This window comes from Teleopsis dalmanni, chromosome 1 (genome assembly GCF_002237135.1).
Source record: "Teleopsis dalmanni isolate 2A chromosome 1, ASM223713v2, whole genome shotgun sequence".
NCBI classification, from domain to species: domain Eukaryota; kingdom Metazoa; phylum Arthropoda; class Insecta; order Diptera; family Diopsidae; genus Teleopsis; species Teleopsis dalmanni.
Window position 1 is genome coordinate 52,343,048 of NC_051846.1, and position 26,731 is coordinate 52,369,778.

A 26,731-nucleotide genomic window follows, 5' to 3' on the forward strand; every position below is an offset into this window, starting at 1 on the left:
AATTTTTAGAAGTATTTGAAAAGATCCTTTTGGTGAAAAGAAGAGAAATTTGGAGAATGATGTTTAAGATTAAAATGTTTATTTTTTTATAATAAATTTGCTGCAGACAGAAAATACGTATATCTTTATATAAACAAAATTCAAAATAACAAAAATTCATTAACTCTTTAAAACCACACTTTTTGTACTTTAATTGTTTATTGCTCATAGTTATAGAAGAAAACCCAGGTGCAGATTTGAGCTCAGGACTCTCAAGGCAATCTGCAATCGTTGAAAAATCAAAAAGGAGAAAAAAGAGTGTTATTTTTGTCGCACAGTGCAATTTCTTTTAAATACTTTGTTCTAGTGATAAAATCAATCAATTTTAGTTTAAATCAAAGTATTTACTACAGAAATAAGTTTCGATGGATGTATTAATATATTACGTGTTTGTTTTGTTAGATTTAAAAACTTAGAAAATAAACAAAAAACATATTTCATGTCATTTTTATTTTAGATCATAATTCATAATTTTAACACAATTCGTATGATGTAATATTGTACTCTTAACATATTATAGCATAAGTTAATTACAACTAAATCTACAATAAAATAATAAAACTAATATTATCTGTATACATAAATAGATTTTTTTCAAAATCTACATTCCAAAATTAAGAGAAATACACTTGGAAAATAATTACAAAAAATTAAAAACAAAATTAACTCTTGCATAAAATATACATTAAAAACAAATTTTTAATTAATTTCTTTCTTCCTGAGTTCTGCTGCCAATTACAAATCCTTTCCAATATTCATTTAATTTTCTTCCATTTGATTTGCTAAACAAAATCTGAAAACAGTTTTAGACTATCACATTTTTCAGATGAGTATTAATTAATTTTATTAACAAATATATTTTATGAAAGAGTTTGGATAATTAAATTAAAAAGCCTGCTAAACTAAGCCAAAAGGCAAAAAATCATTATTAATCATTTTGATGAAACTTGTCAAAATTACATACAATACTACTTACATGGCTATCGTGTCGTATGAGCGATTATTTTATGCAAAGTGTAATATGCTCAGTTATAATTACTTTTTTGTTTAAACATTAAAAAATAAACTAATAATTGTGCATTTTTATTAAGTTTACAAATTTTTTAAATACTAAACTAACTAAAAGAAATGCAAACTAAACTAGTTGTTTTTTTTATTACAAGCTTGACACACATAACAAGCGTAAAGAACCGCTTTTATTTTTATTTTTATTGTTTTTTGTCTGTTTGTTTGGTTGTTTGTTTAAGCGAATTTATAATTTGTTGCCTAGATAAAGTTGCTTTTAATTTGGTTGTACTTCACAAACGAAATATGTTTCGAAACTGCAAGGTGAGTCGTTCCATTTCAGGCCTTTACCATCACGATTCCACAACTCCAAACAGTTTTCTTCTTCGCCATTTTCATAGCGGAAATTGTTTGGCTCGCCAGCATTCCAATTAGTAAACGTAATTGGGCGGCCTGTTGCCATCCAAAAGAAGTTACCTTCGTCAGCTAAATCAGTGCCTGATATCCAAAAATGCTCATGACCCAAACCTGGCGTGTAATAAAAAACAGAAATAAATTTAATAATAAAATTTAACACATTTAAATCTTTAAATCGCTGCATAATTTGATATCATAAAATATGTTGGCCGCCTGAGTTGTACAACATTTTACTTAGGGTCTTCGACTTAATTGTGCAAACTTGCCGCTAACATTCACTTTTACTACATTGTCTGCATTTTTTTTATTGCCACATGCAATGTTGTTAAGGAATTGCAGGGCTGCACAACAGTCATAAAAAGTGAACGCCCGCTTTCGTTGGTTAAGTAATTTGAACGTTGCAAATATTTATCGAGGCATAAGGCACAGTGAGCGTTAATGTTAAGCGTCTAGGCTTATTATTTCTTTCATAATTTCCGGGTATTATGTGAGGCGAGTTCTGTATATATATTTTATGATGATTATTTTTTCAATAGGTGCGCATGAACAATATAAAATTTAAATAAATATATGTTTAAGTATTTTTTTTAAATAAACTAATTGTACTTTTTATATTTGTGACAAATATAAAACAAAAAATTTAAAATATATCAAATAAATTAAAATTTTATGCTCAATAACTAAAGTTTATTCTTTCGATTTCAACACAATAATTTGCATTATTTATTTACTTATATTTTTTTAAACGTTGACTATCTATAAAATTTTTCTATTTTGAACTGTATAACTAAGAAATAAATTTTCTAAGTCGGTTTTTATAGCCCGTCTTTAGCAATCATAAATACCCTAACTGTTTAATATATAAATAATTTATGAATATTTATTTTTTATACCAAAATCTTGTATGTGTTTTTCCAGTCTGTCATTTTCTTCTTGCGATGAGATGCTAGCCAAATGCATGCCATGATACCTGCAATACTGCGTTGCTTTGAACCAATTTGCCTGTAAAATCAAAAAAAGGAACATGTTAAATTAAAAGAAAAAAGTTAACATTTTTTGACTGTAAAATATGCAATCAAAAATATAATTTGAAGTTGGTAATAGCGTTAGCTTGTCAGCATGAAAAATATGATATATCAAACTAGCTTGAGGGATATTTTACACTTCAAGACATTTCAAAACAAATACCAAATTTTAGAAACAAACTATGAAAAACAAAATAATTTTATAATAAAGTGAACAACAATACCTTCATAAATCACAACTTTGTATACCAACATAATACAATTTAAAATTTGAAATAAAAACTTTAGCAATAACTAAATTCACTAAAACTTAATTTTACACTTTTTTATTTTATTGTAATAAATTATATTTTTAAAATAATATTCTTCTAAATGTCAACATTGCACTTTCCAGACACAAATTTATATATGAGTACATATATAGGTTATGATTTTGTGTTACATATGCAGATTTTAACTTGTGGCTTAAATTCTCCTGCAGCATTAGTATTTCATTATATTAGTACTAATTTGATATGCTATTACGATATTATATGTATCATAATATATGTTATGTGACGTCCGTATCCTCACATTTTCTTGGTTTACAAGTAAATCAAATTGTGTTTTATAGCAGGAAGTTCATTCCTTTCATTCAAGGTTTTCTGAATATGTAAAACACATTTCAGTTTAAACATCTGTGATAAACTATTCTGTACGTTAAAGTTTTGTAGGCAAATCCTTTTCAGTGAAACTACATTTGGTAGACGAATCGTAAGGATAACCGAAATCGGTATATAACCGATAATAAATATATTTAAAAACGATTGATTATCTTTTATCTTTAGTGATGTTCAATGATATAACTCAATAAACACTTTTTGTCTGCCGATCGTATTATATTCAGATATTAAAATTTTGGATCACAACGACAATTTAAGTATAATAATTTAATATATAGGAAATAATATCTTCACTAAAATAACATTCTACGTAAATGATCTGTTAAGTTCAATCTCCAGGTCTTGTGTTATCTACTTTGAAAACTAGCCATTAAATGTTTTAAACTACAGGATTATTTATTTTGTCGTTCCGAAAGTAAATGTAGCCACAAAAAAAAAAACAAGATTTTGATCAAATTTTTATTTTAGTATACTCTTTGGTGTGAAATACAACTTTGTTTTCCATGAGATATTTTACGTTATTGAATACATTTAAGGTAATTTTTGATTACTTATAGCCGATAATAGTTCGATTTAAACTGCAAAAATTTGCGACTTATCCACATACTTTATGGATTTCGACTTATGTGCTGACTTTTTTTATTGACATATTCACCATCCAAGTAATAAGTTTCATCTACAAATAATGCGATGCGAAAAATTTTAACAATTTTTCCAACACATTTAGCACATTAAGCGATTGCTATACGATCTATAATTTAAAATATCACAAGCTAACTATATGATGTCTCCGATGATAGTGTTGTTTAACATAAATCACTGAAACCATTCAAATATTTTTTTATCAATGCTATAAGCAATCAAAAATGTTTTCAATAGTCTATATTGTTTTTTACTTTATTACTTAATAATCTGCTATATATTGCATATTTGTGTGAGTTTTCCTTATTATTTATCATATATGATCCATCCGGAAGTACCATATATGTGTATGAAAGATTGTATATTTACTTACCATATTTATTAGAATGATCGATCGCGAAAACTATGCAACTGATTTTGATGGATATTTTATATTATTGGATAAGAAGGAAAGATGTTGGACTAAGTTAAAACCTAATATATAACAGTGGTATGTCAACAAAAAATTCCTTTTTGCTATCAAAATAAGTGTTTTCTAAAATTTTATTAATAATCAAACTTAGTAATTAAGTTTAATAATTAAGAATAAAGGGATTGTAAGTTTGAATTATAGATTTTTTTTATTTCAAATTGTCATTATTGATATTTTGTTTTCTAAGAAATTACGGTTAATATTATGTTTGGTTAATATATACTGCATTCAAAAAAAAAAAAAAATTGTTTTTGGAACAATTAAATTAAATGTCAATTTTTCAATTCATGTGAAATGAATTACGCCAAAAAATTCTTTTCGTAGTAGAGCAATATATTAAAAGGAATAGGTTTAGGTTATCTATAATGAATTTTAAATGTGTTAAAATTGAGAGAATTAATAGGATTTTAATTTAGATAAAATATATAAAAGTATTAGTAAGGAACTTAATATCAGCAAAGCTAAACATCTCTCCAGAAAGATCTGCAATGTTAATAGGATGTTTATTTTGATTTTTTGCATTCAAGTTATGGTCTGTGGCATTATTAATATACCATAATATATTATTATACCATAATATAATATATTTCATGCTACTTATTGCCGTAAGTTTTTGCTTTTTAATAAATATCAAAATATAATAGAATACAAATATTTGAATAAAAAGTTCTGATGTTTTTTTAATAAGCAGCATCATCAGCAAAAGGAATAACTAAAACTAAGTTCCAAGTTCTTAGAGCTGTAGTTATTCACACATGAAACAGTTATTGGAATTAATTCTGTATTGTTATTACTCTTATCGAGTAATATATATCTTTTATTTAGTGCTAAACAAATTTGAAATCTTTCTTCATGTAAAATTAAATACACTTAATGAATTAATGATTTTTAATTTTTAAATAAATAAATTCTTACTTAATGTTATCTTAACATGCATTGATTAAATGCTCTCATTATGAAACTAAATATTTTTCTAAAAAAAAAATAACCTTCAATAAGATTGAGATACTCGTATTATTACTTAATTTCATACTATATATTTTCATAAATTCTTTTTCATTAATATTAATTGATAAGACTTATTACTTATATCAAGACTCTTGCGTCATTATGGAATTTTCCGGTCTGACGATCTTGTCGTGTCTGCGAACAGCAAAAATTTGCATTAACAAATCTATGTTCTGTTACTGTGTCAATGCAATAAAATCTTGTTTATATATGGTCGTTTAAAAAAACTGTTTACACCTGCTGTAATGAAAATCGTAGTTAGTCTCTGCAACTGACATACTTTTTTACCATCGTAACTTTTAGTTCGAAATAGCAGTGACAATAAAAAGTAATATTAAATGAGCTGTCAGAGATTATTCCATTCATCTTTAGTCATAAATCCCGAAAACTAGAATTATTTGTTTATATAAAAATACAATTGAAAAAAATTAAAAACATTAATCATTAAACAAAAAGAGGAGTTAACTTTTATTATTGGTAATATATTTTTAAATTATTTTAATGTAGTGCTTATTTTCGTGTCGTTGGAATGAATATAAGTTGCATTTAATGGCATTAAATATTTAGATCTATTAATTTTATTTTGAATAAAAAAAATATTTGCGTTTAATAATAAATAATTTACACTGACGTTAATATATCCGTTGTTAGTTTTTTGCAATTGTAATGAAAATTTTTTTTTGTTAAATTAATACTTAAATTTGGATTTTTTTATTTATACTTAAATTATTAAAAATAGTTGTATAAAACTTCTATCCCATAAAAAATATTTTTAAATAATATACAAATATTTTTATATATATGTCAAGTTACATGTTAATAATAACTTTTATTTGACCACTTTATGCTTTTGGAATTTTAATCAATAATATTTAAACTAAATAGATATTTCCTGAATCTCTATATTCTATTAATACATATTATATAAAAATTTAAATATCTTAAATAGATTGAGAAAATAATAAAATATATACTAAACAACATTTTCGTCATTAAAAGTTCATAAATAGAAACCTTTTTTGTTATGCAGTTTAAGTTTGTAGAATATTTTTATTATGAAATAAATTCTTGACAATGAATTTTTTGTACTACGATTTTTGTATTAAAAACAAACTATAATGCATTGAAAAAAAATCCTTGACATGCTTTCAACAAAATTTTACATTAAAGCTTTTAACGTCTTTGTATTAAAAACTTTTATAAAATTGCGATAGTTTAAGCATGCATTTAAAAGAAAGTATCTTGCATATAGTGGTTTAATAGAAGCACAAATTTAGTAAAGCAATTTACTTCACTTGCTTAGAAAGTCACTTTTATAAGTAAACTTATGTGAACTTTATAACTAGAAATCCTTTGATTTACATCTAAAACTTTGACTAAAAGTGAAATATATATTATCTTAAAAATATAAAGCATATGCTTTATATCGCAAATACTTTTCCGATTTTAACGTAACCCTAGCAATACCCTAATAATTCAACCTTGAATATAAAATCAGTTTATATTATTGTATTAAAATTTTTTTTAATAATTATTTTCATTGGACGAGGACAATTGTTTATAAAAAAGGAGAGAAAACAAGCAAAACGTTGCGATTGAATTTTTGTATTTTTAAAATAAAGCACCATTGCAAATTAAATTCGAAGTAGATAATGTTTACGGGGACTCATCATAAACGTTCATCCAGTACTTTTTAAATTATGAGTCCACCCAGTAGATGAGTTTTTTCACTAAGTGCTAGGACCAATTAATTGACGCTTGGCTCCTTGTTTTGCGATAGAGTCAACCCTTTCGATTCTCTCATGTAGTTCATGTCTCAGGAGCCATTTTAAAATATATATAGAATAAGTAAAATTTTTTGCAAATCTATATCCAAAAGGTCTGCGTCAAATTACTGCTTTTCTACGGTTGGACAACACGATTTGTTAACGTATATATCCGCTTAATTACGGTTGCAAACCATTTTTTTTGTATAATTCTTAATTTTAAGCAACTATTATTTTTAAAGTCAAATGATCTAGTAAATGACAAAGTTAACAAAAATATATCATCAAATTGTTGCTACCAAAAAATTGTAACCATGCCCAAATATCAATCGGAAAATGAAACTATATGAACTATATATATGAAACTGTATGAACTATATATAAAACTGTAGTGGCCCTCATATTAAATAGTAGAAAATCAATCATAAACACATTAAAATTGAAAGTATTGAAAACTTAATTGGCATTAACAAAAACAAGTTGACAGAAAAAGATAATGAAATAATAGAACAGACAAACTATATATAAAAATGATTAATCGGCAATGGCTAAATTATATATGTATATATGTAAATTATATATGTAATGAAGGATTTTCAAAGCCAGATGTAATATGCTGCAGCTAAATGAGAATAAATTTAAGACGACTTAGTCAACTAACTGTAGTATATGTAATGAGATTGAGAATATAATACATTTAAAAGGGCCGGTGTCGTTTACTGTTCTAAATAAAGAAACAATGTTGTATGAAGATACCCATGATTCTATCTTAATAACTTGTATTGTTGAAGAAATATAACTACGATATTTCTATATTTAACCTAAAACTGTTTGAACATTACTCGTAAAGATATGTGAACAACTTTATTTCTATACGATTGCATATCTATCTGATTGAACACCCCATTTCATTTACTAGTGACTCTAATGAAACGTTCATACTGGATCACTAAACTGCTTTTGATGTGTAATAAACACATTAAGTGTGTTTTTTATTTTATAGTAAATGAAAAAATTTATTTTCCGCAAATAAAGGAGTACTTTGATGTGCTTAACGTTTATGTGAACTTTTAGGTCACAGGTTCTGTTCTAATGAACTAAGCTGTTATGTATGTGCTTAAATTGATTAAAGTGTCGAATCGCTCCACAGAATGGTGCAAAATATAATTAAACGTAATTGTTTTAGTCTAGGTAAATCAATTTAAAGCAGAAATTGAATATGAGAAATTTTCAATATACACGACACATCAGTTGCAGGAGATGATGAAAGTTGTTATTTGCGGTTTGCTACATATGTATATACGTATGAAGTATGTATCTGCCAGCAACGTAAGTTATCGATAAGTTATGAAAACATCATTAAAAAGTAAATAATCTTCTGTATGAATAAAAATAAATAAATAATCAGTAAAAATAATTTGATACTCCACATTAGTAAATCACATTTTTAGAATTTTAATGTTCATTTGATACTACACCATTCAATAAAGTTTAAATTTTAATTGGAAATTTGAAAGAGACGAACAAATTTTGAAGGAGAAAGAAACATATTTCTTTGCTTATTAAAATCAAAAATAGATAATTTTTTTAAAATGAAGAAATTACTTACTTTTATTACTTTTGAACAGTCCAGGCATTGTGAGAAATAAGGAGACATAAACACTTTAAAAAAGTTTTAAGAAAGTAACAAAATATAAAGCGCTTCATTTTTAAGATCTCCAAAACTAGTACCAAATTATGCAGTAATATATATTAATATTGCCTTTTACTGTTGTAGAGGCGCTATAGGTAAAAGATGGGGACTCTCACCGAAGTCCATTTTATGGATATATAATGTGGTGGTAAAACCAATTCTCTTGTATGGAGTGTTATTTTGAAGAAATACTCTGAATAGGTCAACACTATGCAAGAAATTGGAAAAGGTCCAAAGGACTGCACTGATGACATTAAGCGGAGCGTTAAAATCAACGTCGTCACTTTCCCTGAATGTTATCTTCAATATCTTACCTATCGACGTCGCTGCGAAAGGTGATGTAGCTGGGGCAGCTTTTCGGATAAGAGAACTAGGAAGTGGAAGCAGTTGTGGATGGATGCAAGATTCCATCGTCAGAGAAATTGATTTCATTTCGGATATAACAGACTACTGTACTACAATTACAATTGTGCACAGAAATCTTGAATTATTAATTCCTTCTAGGGAGACATGGAAAAACTACTCTGTAAAAAGTGATAATCGCCTGAACTTCTTTACAAACGGCTCAAAGTTACATGGACAAGTAGGAAGAGGAGTATACTGCCCTGAACTAGATCTCAGTATGAGTTTCAGGCTACCGGATCACTGCAGCGTTTTTCAAGCTGAAGTATCTGCTATATTGGAAGTTTCAGATTGGCTGGACTATAAAAAGGCAACTATAAAATCCTTAAACTCTTCGACCTTCAACTCGAGGTTAGTACTGAATTGTCTTACATCACTTATGGTGATGGCTGAATATTTTCGGATACGAATTATTTGGGTCCCTGGACATAGCGACATCCAAGGCAACTGTATAGCAGATGAATTAGCAAAACATGGTACGACAGCACAAAGTCTTCTGGGAAAAGAAAGTGTGGGTATACCAGCTACTTCTTGCCGGCACCGAATAAAATTATGGACATACCAAATGTTTGAAAGAAGATGGTCAACAGTAACCAACTGCATAAAAACCAAGGAATTTTAGTCAAAAATGAGTAAGACAAGATCGGGGGAATTAATCAACCTATCCCGACCAAATTGATTCAGGATAGTGGGAATTATTACAGGACACTGCCCGTTGGATGGACATGCCGTGAGGCTCAACATCAGGACCTCCTTACATTGTAGGCATTGCATGGAGGATGATAAAGAGGAATCACCAACACACCTTCTGCTACAGTGTCCTGCCTTCGCAAGACATAGACTATCCTACTTAGGGTTGCACTTTTTCTACTCACTAAGAGAGCTAGATTCTATTTCCATAGCTCGTGTTAATGGTTTTGTAGCCAATACCAGGTGGTTATAGGGACAGGTGTCAAATTCTTTAGGGTATCACAATGGACCTCATGGTCTAAGTGGGTCTTCGGACGGTCCCAGTAACCTAACCTAACCTATATTAATATTCATATAAGCTAGTAGTATTAAAACTAAATGCATACAAACACATGTACCATATATAATCTATTATTTAGGAGATAAGAATTTTAAAGGCACAAACAAAATTTAAATTACTCCAAATCCTTTTAACAATAGCAATATATTCGATTCAAATGAGTTTCTCGTCCAAGACACCAAAGCAATAATAAAACGCTAATAGAGGAATTTGTTGAGATACAGCAATTGACGGCGTTTTAATTAATATGGACAATAAAAACACTATTGAAATGTAGATTAAATACCATTTGACATGTGAATGTGACTGGAATAGTGGTTTTTTATTATAATTTTTTAAAATAAATAAGAAATTTATACGTGGAAATTATATAATGCGAAAAATAAACCAACCTCATGTGGTAAGGAAATATGTTTAATAAGGAGATAACTGAATTTTTCCATCATGAAATTATGTCGCCATGCTACTTACTGAAGTATTATAACCAACTATTATATATTTCCTAACAGATTGCATCATGATAACAGGACATATTGTTTATTTTATGTAATAAAGAAAACATTGTATAGGATATCATTTTATCTTACTACTGTCTAAATTGTATTTTAAGTCAAATTTATTGAATGAAACTCATCCTGATGAAGTTGTATTAAGAATAACGAAAAGTAATATGCGGATGCATGATATATTAAAAAGATGCTACGCTTTATAAGGCCTTCAAGATGATTTCATAAATATTACAGTTAGGGTCTGGTGATAAACAATGGTATCGTAAGGTCAGGTAGTGTATAAACGAGTTTGTGAACTAGACCGACCGCAACATTAGCCTAATACCTAACCTAATAATCAATCACAAATTCGCGTTTAAATATTAGAGCAAATGTTGCTAAATCCTGTAAACATTTTATAGTACTTGTTTATGTCAAGTTTTACATATTAAATAAAAATGTCCTATTCAGAAATAAAATCCAGTCTTAACAAAAAGTATGCGGAATTAAAGTTTTTTTGTTATTTAAAGTTATTCATAATAATGCATATGATGCCAATTTTAAAGATGGACAGCTCACATTTAATATTTTATTAAAATTCTATAAATTGTTGTAACTCACTCTAGGACCCTCATGGTTCAATGCATTATGATATCAAATATTCAAACCTTGTATATGTTCGTTATCAATGTCACATAAGTAGCTATCAATTTTTCATTGTTTGATTTTATTTTTTCCATAAAGTTTTCATATAAAAGTAATTAAATTCAATTTATAGAAATAAAATAAATAATGTAATATTTGGTATTGAGAATAGCATTGTATAACAATATTTTAATGAAAATTTTTTTTATATGTATCTAAATTGCTTCAAGACAATTCAATAAGAGTACAAAATACAGTTTTCATTAAATAAATATAATTACATTTAATTGAAATTGAATGGTTCTAGCAGTTTTTTTTAAATATATTTTTGAATAAATGATACAGTATCGTTGTACGATGCTTCATATTGTTTGAAATCCCAATCTTAATTCTGTCTGTATACAAAAGTAGAGAATTTGTCGGATTTTTTTCCAGAAAATTTGGAATTAATTAAAATCTTTGTGTTTTCTGAAAATCACTTTTTTTGAATTACCACAACCTATTAGTAAATGAGAGATATATTGTATAAAAAGTATCCAGAATTTATAAATTGAGAAACGTATATAAAAAATACAGTTTCTTTCTAGTTTGTGGAGGATGAAAAATCAATAATAACATTTTTATTATTAGAAAGTAATAAATAAAATTGTATAAATTTAAAATCAGACTATCCAAACTATTATAAATATTATAAAATATTCTTCCTTCGCAACTGAATTGCAAAATGTTGAACCATGAATCATGTTTCCGATTTTAAACTATTTTGAGCAAATTTTTTGTATACGCTATATACTAGTATAGTTAATTTCTCGAATTTTCGAGGTTTAAAATTGTAATGTTTTTACATTGATTGCACTAACAAAAACATCACACCAACTAGGCAATTTTTATATTAATTACAAAAATGACCGGCTATTGTTGATATTATGTAAAAATTCTTAGCTTTAAAGCATGGTATCTCGAAAACTGAACTGTACATATTGCGTAGTAAGAAAAGTTGCTCAAAATGGTTTTACTTAATTCTATTGTCAAATAGACGAGTTCGGGTTTTATGAAAAATTAAGAAAGAGTAAAGTTTAAATAAATATTTTTTTTAAATTAATCTCAATATCATTAGAATTGTATATTATTTTGACATAAAATACTATTTATTATTATCTAAAGTTATTGGATTTTTAAGAATTTCCTCACTAAGCTTAATTGCAAATCAATTTAAATCTAGTTTAATGTTATTTAAATTACTTAAAGGTTCTCATAATTTAAATTGATAACTAATAAAGTTGTTATGCAAACAGGAATTTGATAAAAAAACTAGTAGCATTAAGATTAAATTGCTTATGTCATATATCAAATAAAATTTAATATTTGTTTTTGTTAAATTAAAAATAATTAAATGATATATAAATTTAATCTATCATTTAGAAATGATTAAATATACAAATAGAGACAATTCAATTTAGTTGATTTTATTCATTTTGCTATTATTAGGTAAAAATATTGCATTTATAATTTAGTGAATATTTGAAATCATCGTTATATAAATTCCTTTAATTAAAAATCCATTAATGTCTTTACTTCCATACTAATTCGAAAATTTATTTGTTTTGAAAGCCATTAACAATTAAAATCAATTATAAAATCAAATTTAATCAAAAGAATTTCTCTACAAAATTGTGGTTTATTACGCCTCACCGAGTATCTATTTCGATTCGATTCGATTTCATTTCATTAATATGTCAACGTCCTTGCGTAAAATAAATATTGAATGCTATTAACCTTGAACTAGAACCAACGCAGTGCTTTATTTCAACTTTAATGGCGGCGGCTTGTTTCATTTTTGTTTGGTAGATAATTGCATAGAACTTTTCGACTTTTGAAGTTGTACGAGTTTGTTGCGTTTATACAAGAGATATGGTTACGACGAAGTTTACCGTTATTGAATGCATCTAAATGCTAAGCACAAAACTCGTTTTTATACATATATGTAAATCATCAGATATTTTATTAAGACAACATTTTTGCATTGTTGATTTCGCGGTTACAGTTTTAACAGATATAAATATTTAGATAAATATTTAATTTTATTGAAAAATATTTTTCTGTAAAAAGAAAAAACAAAAAACAAAACAAAACAAATGAATATTTATTTTATTTATATTTTTTCTTATATTATTTTTTTATTCCATTGAATTTTTTTTAATTTAAATAATTTGTGCATATAATACAGTTGTAGATAATTAAAACTGAAATTATAACAACAAAAAAAATTTAGATACAAAAACCATCCAAAAATTAAGTGTCAACGTCTGAAGTGAATGAATTTATTACTAAGTAATTTTTATGTCAAATTATACAAAATATTTTGTTCACATTTGCAATCAGTGCACCACAAATTTTGTGTTTTGACTTCCACCATAAATATGTCAAACTCAAGGCAAGTATTTCGATTGCTAATTGTACGAATCAGTACATTATGTTAATTATATCTAGAATTGTTGCAGTTTGTAACGTTTAAGTATATAGATAAATTAAACAATCTTTGTTTGAGTACGTCTTTAAACTGAACTTTATTATTCTTTAAATTCTTAAATTAAGTCAACAAAATTGTCAAAAATGGTGATAAGAACATCTTTCTTCAGCAGAACTCAATGAACAAAGCATTCCCACGAAAACTGCCAACTTACAGTTTATTTCATCAGAATACTTTGCACTTGAGTTGCACTTATGAGGTAATCATATAATATTTGTTGCACTGAGGTGCTACATATGACTATATATACCTTCAATACTTATAATACTATGACACTTATGATTATACTAATATTTTTAAATAAGTTAGCAAACGGATATTCCAAAAAAATTGAAAATAAAAAAAAACTTTGAACACTTTTCAAAACCATTGAAGAAAAATGAAATATGAAAAAAAAAAAAACTGTTTCAAAAAAACATGCAATATCTTTTTCCTCAAATATCTGTAAATGACACAATAGTTCATCATATGAATGAATGACGAACTATTGATGTACAGTAAAACCCCGATTTGCGTCGTTATTTGGAACCGACAAAAAGCAACGCAAATCGAATCACATATATTCAATTCTTCATATATTCAATTTCCAAAAATATTTTAGTTTTTACCACTTGTTGATGGACCTTTTAACTTTTAAGCTTTTAACAGTAGTTGGACCTAAACCCAGAATTCCCAGAATCCCAATGTCAGCAGGTTTTTCTCAAGTTTAAAACCTTTTAAAATGTCTAACTTTTGTTCCAAAGAAATTTGTTTTCGTTTTTGACTTATTTTTATACTTTACAAAGCAGAAATTTACCTATCCACTTCACCACACAAATGTAAATTAACACATTTTAATTAAAAACTTAATACATGTAAATTCACTTTTAAAAAATGTAACTTACAATAAATAAAATGGTAATCCTCTAAAATAGTAATCCTCTATGTACGCATGTATTAAAAATCGATGCAAATCGGGGGATTAGTATATTTCTCTTAATATATTCCAACAACTAAAGATTTACCTATTTCGTGGTTATGATAGGTAATACTGTTTCAGTGACGCATGTTAAACAGAACTCTCATTTAAAGCATCATATGTTTAGTTTGAGGTTTGCCGTTTTACAATATGTATCGTAACCGGTGAACGTGCTAAAATTGTAAAAACTTACTACAAAAAATTATGATAATTTTTCGCATATATTCAGTATATATATTTTCGAACTATATTCAGTAATGATGCCTATTTTTCACTTAATGAAGATATTGAGAAGTAAAATTTTCACATCTATGACAGCAAAAATACACATATAATTATCGAAAACCATTTTTTCCAAAAAAATCTAATGTACCATATAGAGTGGATTTTGAGCTAGGAGTGTAATAGGCTCTTATATATGTTGTTGAAATTGACGAAAGCGTGGCACAATAAAACATTTAATCTTGTGACTATAGCTACACGATTACCATTTTTTTGGCGTTAAATTAAAGATATTGATGTAAAAGATATTTGGTGTTAAGAGAACGGTGCCATACAACATATCCTATTTTCCTTTTGTTGCATGAGAAATATTCTGTACGTGTTATTTCATAGGGGTTTGTTACGATAAGATATCAAAAATTATCGCAAAAGTATTCAGAACTGTGAGTTATTTCGTGAAAAATATTGAAAACACAATCTGTTTGAAGTTAAAATTCTAGTTTTTTCAATTATATCTAAAAAATTACTAAATTTTGTTAAATTTAATTAAAAATAACTTATGTTTTGACGTTATTCTGTTATATATTGCATAAAATTTTAAATTCAATTAGTCACATCTGACTTAACATTTAAATGTCATTCAGTAATAAAATATATAACCACTTCAATTTCGAAACCGATTGATTGATTTAAAAAATTTTAAGAGCTATAAATTTAAATAGGAAACAGCATGATATTTTAGTAAAACGAGATAATCTAGTTATAAAAAAAGACGTCATACAATTAAATTATTTAAAAAGCAAAAGAAAATATTTATTTGGTCATATAGAATCGAATTTGGCTTAGCAAAACTTTTAATACAAAAGTTTATATGTTAATATATTGATTTTTAACCGCAATCTTAATATGAGAGAAAAACCTGAACATTACTAACTTTTAACATTAATTACTAAACTAAAGATCAAAAAAGAGAAATTGAATCAATGTTAGGTAATATAAAATAGTTATTCATAATTAAAAACTAATATGAACGTGGACAATTTTCGATGAAAGAGTTTCAATTTTTTTTTAACAATATTTTTAATTAATACTTTAAACAATTTAAAGAAATTTTTGTAAGGGAAGCAACATTTATTTCCCAACGAAAGTGTGTGGTGCAAAATTATAATTTTTTTCGAATAACGAATGCTACTTGACCGACCACTTTTCATTTCATCTGAGATGACGTTATTTTAACATTTGCAATAAAAGTTGTTCAAAAAAAGTATAGAATTAAAAAAAAAAATAGTAACCATCAAAAGCAAAACTAGTCTTCATTTAACTGTGATTTTAATTAAACTTCATAAATTATTTTTTTTATTATTTAAATAATTAACACAAACTAACAAGTTTTTAAGAGTCAAAAATTTTAAATTAACACAACATTAAATTTATATTTAATACTAATATGATTAAATTTAATTTTTATCATTTGTCTATGCGTTAGAGTATGTATTAAATAATTTATTTAAGAATTTCTTTATACATTTTTTTAATAATGATTTTTATATATTTTTTATCAGGCTATAGGTCACTTTTTGTTAAATAATATAACGTTTTTTTAATATTTTTGAATATATTCTATATTTCGACTCTTCTTGAGAGGCATCATTAGGATCACAATCTAACATAAATTATTATTAAAAAATTTTTGGTCATTAAAACAATAAATTAATATTAATAAAACTATATCTGCGTCATCCTCTTTATTCTATTATCTACCATATATTGCACGTCAGCCTCTTTATACTATTGTCTATATTGCACAATAGAATAAAGAGGATGACGTAGATATAGTTTTATTAATAGAATATTAATTTATGTTAGAACGTGATCCTGATAATGACTCTCAGAAGTGTCGATATATAGAATATATTAAAAATTATTAAACAAACGAATTTTTTAACAAAAAGTGACCTATAGTCGGATAAAAAAATATATAAAAACCATTATAAAAAAAAAACAGGTCGATAAATAAATTCAAAATTTTATCTTTTTTATATATTTTTCCGAGTTTGTTAAAACTAATGATAATTAATCTCAAAATTAAACATTAATATTTAAACAGAAATATCAATACAAGTTATATAATGATAGGATATCATTTACCGGTTACTTTCAAATACAATATTTCATTACTCATCAAAATTTTTATCTCTAAATTGGGATTCATTTGTGCCAATTAAAATATTCATGGAAACAATATTAACATACATTTCTCGTAGCAACTTTCATCACTTTCTGTACGTTTTAAATCCATATACTTTTTAATAAAATTAAGGGAAGTGCAAATTATTTAATATATTAAACTCAATTTTTAAAAAATTATCATAGAGGATTTTTTTTAAATTTTTTTAAAATAACTTTTTTAAATGTATCATCATGTCTGCATGTATAGTTTTATGAAAATATATCTATCGGAATAAATTGATTGCATAAGTAAAATATAGAAAATGTAAGAAATTATCTTTTTTAATTATTATAAAATTTAATCTATTGTACATTTAACAGCTACAACGATATTCATTGGAGGTTAAATCATATAAACAAGTGTTAAAAACACCATTCAATCTCGACCTTTGTTTATTAATTGTGTATTTGTCTATGTAACTAGTTTTATTAATTGTTTATATTGAATATAATACAAATATTAACTTGGGAAGTGACCATTAAACGTAATATATATTTAAAATATCCTAGTATTAGTTGTGGGATAAGTGCCTTGTTTTACTTTGTATCTTATAAAAATATTTTGTTAAAACATGTTCACTGTAATTATATTCATTAAGCTTGTCTTTGATTCAAAAAGTATAACTACGAATAAAGTTAGATTATAACGGAGATCCCAGTGTTATTCACTTAGGCATAATGAACATTTTTGAAACGACCTCTTTGTTATTATGAAAACCTCAACAAAAACCAAAATGTCTTTCATCACGATGAAACAGTGTTGCATTGTACCACTTCATTGAAAGCCAATGATCTGTTAATTTAATTGTATTCTAGTAGTAGTATTTTAGCTTTATTTTATATAAAGCTTACAGCTATGGCATTTTCGTCGTGTGCCGAAATTCTAATTCTATTTTAATATTATTCTAATTCTATTCCATTCATTGTCCATATTATTTTATAATTTTACATAGGAAAATATGTGGACCACATATAATATGTGCACAACATATATTATTTCAAAAGACAGTTATGACTATATATACCGTGAGTTTATTGATGCATGTTGCCATTTTCGTACATACTACTAATACGTAAATATAACATTTCAAAGACGGCAGCCTATGTCTATAAGTGGATAACCTCACTTCATCTTAATAGAAGGAGAGAGTTGAGCACTTGTAGACAGACCAAACTCATGTTATCAAAACCGTGGGCCAGAGAAGCAATAAAGTTGCTTAGCTATTCGCGGAGCACCCTAAGCTGGCTGACCTCACTAATTACTGGACATGGCAACTTCAAGTATCACCTCAAAAAGATAACTCTTGCTGAGGAAGACACTTACAGACTATGTCTAGAAGAAAAGGAGACAGCGGTGCATATACTGTGCCAATGTCCAGCACTGGCAAGTAGGAGGAAGACTGTCTTGGGACACCATTGGGTTGGTGACGACTTGGCAGGAAACTTCAAGCTAAATGAGCTACTTGCATTAATAAAAGATGTAGTTATGCGAACGGAAGCCACTCCAGCTTTAACTCAATAACAACATCCGCGAATCAAAGGACGAAAAAGGACCCAAGTCGTGATCTACTTCGACTAATCCTTCACTTCAGTGGGGCCACTTGTTGGACAGTGCGCTGTCCCAACGTCCCAACATATATAACATTTCAAAGAACTTTAATTAAAGTGATTACTTTTTCAATAATAGAAGATATTTAAATTGAAATGAGTAAAAAATAAACAAATAAATAAAATTTAAAAATGGAAGATCGAAAAATCCAAGATTTGCGTATTCGGTATATATTGCGATTGATAAATTTATTGTTTTGATTTTGCATGAATATTTATGTTGTTTAGGCACAATCCAGATGAGGTTCTACAATGTTTAATATATGTTTCATCATATAATAATTCTATGTTTGTAATACAATAGCAACTAAACATAGTCAAAAGTTTCTTGATATCCTTGATATAAATTACTCCCTTATCCACTATTTTCAATCAATATAATAAATGACATTTAATTATAGATTTATTGCAGTAAAAACGCAGAGTTGAACGTATTAAATGGAATCCTTTAAACTGCTTTACTCGAATCCGAACATTTGGATTAAAAATTTCAAATGTTCAAATTGGAAAAATAACTATTAATTGAGAAAAAGTCAATAGATTTCTATATCGACTTGCAATAAGTCAAACTTAGCTTGAACGTACTATGAGACAAAATTAAATAAATTCAAAATAAAATAAAAAATTAAAATTATACATAAATAATTTTAGCGTAACTCATAATACCATCAAAAAAGTGTAGGGTGCTTATTTAATATTTTAATTCATGTATTAATTTGTCCCTGAACTTTAATTTATTGTTGCATGTCGGAAACCCAACGCATATTGGCATGTCGCTTTGATTCGTTCGATGAAGTTTTATGATACTCTCAACTAATAATCTGTGAAGAATGGTTTAAAAACAATTCAACTGAATTTCGTATAAGTAATTATCCAAATTACGAAAGTAAAAATAAAATTTATTTGTTTATACATAATTATTTTACGCAAGGTTTTATTTACTAAAGTTCTGCATGCAATCTACGAATTATGCAGATTATTAATTTGTAATAATTATTATAACTTTAATATAAAATCTTAATGGATCTTAATAGTATTATTATTTCATGGAAGGGCCTTAATAAATATTTATTTATATAGATCTTTTTATATAAAGTAAGAAAAATGCACTATGTTAAGCAAACTCGTTTCGTGATAGCAAACTAATTTATCAATCAATTCGAATGCTGTTAGTTGTTTTTATTAATATTCATCTGTATTAAATATAGCTGGCAAACGTTTCTTCAGTTTCTGAATTAAGTATAAATTTGCATTTAAACGATACGATTTCTTTTAAAATCATAGTTACAAGTCAGATAGATTCCCATAATTGTTGCATGGCATGCGAATACATTGGAAAAAAAATAATTTCGAATGAAAATACAGATACGAATGCGAATGCGAAACAAAACATATGAGTGCATCCAATACAACATGTGTCGAAGCCGATATCGGTAACGTAGTTGATATGTGGAATGTGACTTACCTTGAAGAAGATGCCGAGGTAGTAACGCTTCTCGCCAAGCTTTAGTAATGGCATCGTCCATTTGTTTGCATATTGAGTTTCATCCACACAGTTTGGACAATCTATAAAATAAACACAACAAGAGAACAAACTTTAAGTAAAGCAACTTTAAAACAAGAATTGAGTAAAAAAACTAAAAACAAAAATGTTAATCTGTTTATATAAGTATTTTTGTGAAGCATGTATTAAATTGAATTTTCAACAAACTTTGTAATTATGTTTGTGCCATAAACAGTAGTTAGGACACGCCTTTAAGGGTAAAGTTTAAAATTTACTTAAATTATTATTATTATTATTATGAATTGCGAAGTGTAAACAGGAAACTATTAAATAACATTGCAATCAAGACCAAAAAAGAAAATTGACCCATAACTTCGTTAAAAACTAATTGTAATTAAAATCTGTTGGGAATGGTCAATTAAAATCATTATTAATTGCTTTTTTTAAGCCTTTTCATAATGTTTCTCGCTTTATTAAAGTCTACGGTCTACGTGAAGGTTCTGTAATAATTTTAATTTGTTTCCGTGAAATACTTTTTATCGGTTCTTTGGTTCCATTGGTTTCATTGGTTCTTGACATATTTTCTTGAATTTTGGTGAAATATTAAATTCATAACTCATTTCAGAAATAAAGATTTATTGCTAAAGCTACATTTTTATTATTGCAGACGCTAAACTTAGCCTTAGGGTAATTTATTAAACAATTACAAATGACCCAATTTAGTAAACACAAATGTTTGATTTTGCTATTTCGCACGAAATATTGGTAATCATGATTTATACTTATTTATTGACATGACGTTAAAATTTGTATTGTCTTAAAAAAAAATATCATAAAAGCCAAAAGCTTCAATAATTGTACCTTACTAAATCTTAATCTTTTAAAATTTAAACAATTTATTTCTTATTCATAATTGATGTTACCATCTGTGTTTTACTGAATGGATAAGACTTATGAGAAGAAATGACTTAAATTTTTTTTATTTTCTTTTAAACAAACAATAAATAAATTTAAAAATATGGTATATTTAAATTATAAGTCGTTTAAAAATTTATGTGTACATTTTACCTATTTTGTTACGATCTTTAAATAAACAATGAAATATTTTTCTTATGAAAAGAAAATTAATCATGTACATAATTTTTTAAAAATTTTTGAAAAAATCAATAAACTAATAAATAATTTTTTTGTATTGATAAATTATTTTAAATTGTTCAATATATTTCATCATTAATATATCAAAGAGTAATGTAGTTGCTTACTATTACAATTACAAAAAAAAAATTCATAACATGTCACCAATGAAATCGAATGCTATAAGGTTAGAATTTAACGATACCTATTTTAAATGGCAGAAAGTTTTGTTCTGTGCTATTGCTTATTTTACAGTATTTATATTTCTATATTTTTACAGAAAATGCTATGAAATATTTATATTAATTTTCCCAGTTATATTCTTTAATGCAGCGAAGGAAAAATCAGAAAGCGTTGTAAGTATTTATATTTTTTACTAGTCGACAAAATAAACTTTCCCATCTATGTTTTGCTGTCCATATACTCATTTCAATAAGAACTGGTCTTAAACTATATATATTTAATTTTATACATTAAATTATCTCTTTTAAGAGCTTAAAGAATGGAATAAGGAATAAAAGGAATAAGAGCATGGCTTGAAACTCCAACAAAAAGAAACTCTCTTCGAAATAATGCGAAGGCGGTTCCGGTGAGGGAACATGGAGGGACGAATTTCTCGAAAGAAGGGTTGTTTTAACCCACATACTACATAATAATATGTTAGGGAATCGGACACATAATTCTGACGTAGATCGGTTTGACGGTACACTTCTTTATCACAAAAACGCAAGTAAAAAAAAAGGGTACAGGCAAAAACATTAAACAAAGCTTTATAGCCCTGAAGGATGTGACAATAAGAAAATATGATAATCGGCGACAATAGTATTGAATTTAAAGGAAATTACTAAACATCACTAAAAACAACTTTACACTTTAAAACTTTAGCAAGACAAAATTTAGAAAAAAAAGAATACAACTTAAAAATTTATGATTATTTTCAAATAAGTGTTAGGTTACTGACTCTAATGATTTGCCCTATTTACAGTTATTTGGCAAAAATACGAATATTTGTCATATTCATTTTTAAATGATAATATATTTATTATAATATAATAAAAAATATATATATAATAATTATATAATATAATAATTAATGATTATGTATATATAATACTACATAATATTATTATATATTAATTTATATTATTATTATTTATTATATTTGTAATATATATAATATATATAATATCTAATATTAAAAATATTATACATATAAATATTTATAATAATTTTTAATATAAGCAAAGTATTAGTTATTTATTATAAAGTCGGTTTTGTTTTTTAAGATTTTTACTTTTATTTCGTCCATAGTAGTTTGTATATCTCTGTACGTATTTTGGCAAAGTCGCTTTTGCCTTCTTCATGAGAATTCCTAGTATTGTTGTAGATTAGTTACAATTGATAACCATTGAATTACAGTTACTAATAAAAGCTTGTCGCTAACACTATTTAGTACAAAGTTGTAAACCTACTCACGTATAATTTAATTATCTTTGGAAGTTATACTTAATATTAACATTAATGTAATTGTTTAAATTGGTCAATATGGTATGGAAAATAGTTTACACCAGATTAATCAAAAATAGGATATTATTATTGACAGATGTTGACTTTATATTACCATAATATTGACTTTTAATTTATTTTACTTACAATATAACTCTATATATACCTTTATAATACAAGTCAACGTATAACTGCAGAAGTACTATAAAAAATGGTCTCAAATAGTAATAAAGCGGAAACTAAATGAGACTGCAACACCTTGCGTGACCTTTTCTCAATAACAAATATCAATAAATCCGTAAAATTAGGTGCTAAAAGTCTCACATGCAAGCCCAACACACTTTTCAAACAAACAATAATAAAAAAATCTTGTTTGAACATTTATATAATTAATTTCAAACTACAAACTCAAGCATAAATTGTTGTACTATAAATTTTACTAACGGCCATATAAATTTAACAAAAAAAAAATTTTAAAAGCTTCAAACAATAAAAAACAAACAATAGATTTGCATCAGAATATTATTTTTAAATAATTTTTTTTGTTTTGTTTAACAAATTAAACAATTTTATCTCACTGAATTCGAAACTATCTAAAGAAGTGTATAGAAAAAAACTTAACTATTAATTTAAAGTTATATTACCTGAAATTTAAGAAACAAAGATCAATATATTTTCTTAATGATATTTTAACAAGGTTAATTGCCATCTTTGCTGAAATTTATTGGTAATTAAAATAACAAAAAAATTCACACTTATTAAACTCAAGATAACAATAAATCAAAATATGTTACAAAAAAAAAATCGCAACGCCTACAAATATCGCATCTGCAGAGTTACATACTTAACCCAAATCCCACAAATGTGTGTGAACTGCAACTGATTCAATCGCTTTACATACTTTCTTTGTGGTCTTCGCAGAAGCTTGAATGCCTGAAGTGGCATTTTTAATGGACATGAAAGCAAAATTACAGATAAATGTGAAGTTTGAATTTATGGATGTTATTTATTGTGCCAAAATATTAAGCAATGCCTAAATCACAGATTACTTTATATAATTTTTTTTAAATGCCAACATTTTAACATGAAGCTTATGTGCTAAAATTATCTTAATTTTGTATTAAATAATTTATATATATTTTAAAACAAGTTACTTTTCCGATTTTTTTACTTCTGACTTTGATTTGCGCGTGACAAAAATTCCAAGAAATTTTTAGATTCATTTGGAAACTTATCCATACAAGTTTATATATGTTAGTTTTATTTAATAATTTTGCATATTTCTTAGTAATTTGTTGTGATAGAGAGAAGCCGTTGGCTGTCGGCAGTCGGTGATAACGCAATAATGGGAGCGCAAAAATTCAATGTCAAGCAAAATTCAACTTAAATTTTATGTTTGTTGCAAGGTAAAATTTGTATTAAGCCTTGTTCAAAAAACATAAAAAATAATCTTAATAATAAAATAAAATTATATTTATATAAAGAAACTAGTAGAAAAAAGTCGTTAAACTTTGATCAATTTTAAAATCTTTTAAAGGCTATCAGAATCAAAATTTTAAATTTTTTAACGCAAATTTATTTTATTACCTTACTATTGTATTATAACTAATAATTAATTCTTTACTTTATAAAATTTTTCAATTTAAATACTCAAAAATATATATCTGCAAGACGAGCATAAAGTCAAATTTAACTTCTAGTATCAAGCTGATAATAATAAGAGGGTGTTAGTTAACTAAAAATTAATTTTTATGGTTTTTAAATAAAATTATATACTCAGAAATATTCTTTAACAAATTATAAATTTATTACGATATCATTAACATAAAAAAAACGAGATCGAACAGCAGTTATTGAAAAATTTTGCGACTAGATTAATTGTTTCAAAGCAATAGTGCCGGTATTTCGGCATACTGTACATTTAGTAATACTATTTCGTTAGAGAGGTTTCAAAAGTAGTAAACTACAACAACAAAACTACTTTTCGAAACCTCTCTAACAAAATTCAATAATTTCTATTAAATAAAATAGTCACTACCGTCATAACTGACGTTAAATTGCAATTTATTAAATATTACATATTATTATATAATATATTATATATATATATAATATATTATATATATATATAATATATAAAAATCAATATATTAATATATAATCAAAAATTTTGAATTTATTTATTGACCTGTTTTTTTAATAATGGTTTTTATATATTTTTTATCCAGCTATAGGTCACTTTTTAGAAAATAATTCAACGTTTGTTTAATTTTTTTAATGTATTCTATATTAATATAGACAATAAAATATATTGAATATATGCAATAGAATAAAGAGGATGACTTAGCTATCGTTTTATTAATATTAATTTATGTTAGATCGTGATCCTGATGATGACTCTCTAAAATACGCGAAATTTATAATATATTAAAAAACATTAAACAAACGTTGCATTATTTAACAAAAAGTGACCTATAACCGGATAAAAAAATTTATAAAAACCATTAATATATAATATATTATTTTTAATATATAAGTAATATACACTTTTAAAATACTTGAACTATACTTATAGAAGTATAACTTCCTCATATCCATAATTTCTTGGATATAGAATATTATAATAGAGTATATTGAGTTGCATTTTTATTGATATCAGATTGAAGGAACTAACAATTGGAGCAAAAATATTATTTTTCAAATAATATATGATAACTTGAAGAAATATATTTAATCTGTCAAAAACCCAGTCATTTCCCATTGTCTAATATGATGTACCCATTTTTACAGCAATGAGTTCATTTGACTCATAAAATTATTAAACGCTTAATCGCTTTGATTGGGAGGTTGAAATAAGAGAGCTATTCGAAGTTTTTGGCAAATTAAGTATGTTCTTGTGTATGAGATTTACGCACGAGTACAGTGAGTCGTTCGAAACTAATATTGAGCAAAATATATCTGACAGTGGTTTCTTCTAATAATTCGCAAATTTATTATCGTTGTGATAATAATTGGAATTTAACAATGATTTAATCACTATTGGGTTTGAAGAGTGGTTACGATTATAGTTCAGCAAATAGTGGAACACAGTACCTGTTCTTACTCATACCCTATAAACTCATTATAGTGCAAGGATGTATTAAGCATCAAATTAAAAAATATTTATAATATAAATATGTAACAGTGCATAGTATGAAATGTTTAAATTGGTCGCTTTTGAAATAATGAGGGTTCTTTTGATCGTAGGTTTTTTCTAGTAAAGGTCTCTTAAGCTGCTGTATCTCGACAAATGTTAAATTTCAAATTCCTGTACCCCATATTTTTTCTATTTCTTAAACTAAGAATCATTCCACTCACCCTGGTCCGAAACATTCTGTATAAGCAATAATTTCGAAAGACTATTTTACTTTTTAAACTCACGCATATGTAATAAATAAAATATAACGAATAATTACTTTTTTCCATTACCAAAAGTAAACGATTTTTAAATGGAAATAAACCATAAATTATAAATGATTGACAGCGATTGGCTAATAAATGTTTGCGGTGAACAGTAATTTTGTGCATTTACTATGACGTGGTGCTCAAAATTTAAGTCATTTAAATTATTTAAATGGTATAGTTTAAATGATCGAATATATTTGAACTACTCAAGTTGTTACAGTTGTTCGAACAGCAAATCTGCTTTATGTTACGGTTTTCAAATGTTGGAACTATATGATTTTCCAATATGTTTGAGTAGTTCG

The 26,731-nt window shown here is 26.1% G+C and overlaps 1 protein-coding gene across 2 annotated transcripts in view; it reads right to left on the minus strand.

Annotated features, from left to right (window-relative positions):
• Positions 1-488: 488 nt before the first annotated feature.
• The window catches only part of LOC119668322 (C-type lectin 37Db), a 71,583-nt gene continuing 45,340 nt past the window's right edge, over positions 489-26,731 (minus strand). For both annotated transcript variants that reach the window (XM_038077792.1, XM_038077793.1), the window contains 3 exons: positions 20,307-20,407; positions 2,355-2,463; positions 489-1,572 (listed from right to left, as the gene is read on the minus strand). In XM_038077792.1, the coding sequence (XP_037933720.1) occupies positions 1,322-1,572; positions 2,355-2,463; positions 20,307-20,407 (461 nt within the window). In that variant the 3' untranslated portion in view covers positions 489-1,321. The remainder of the gene's footprint in view (positions 1,573-2,354; positions 2,464-20,306; positions 20,408-26,731) is intronic.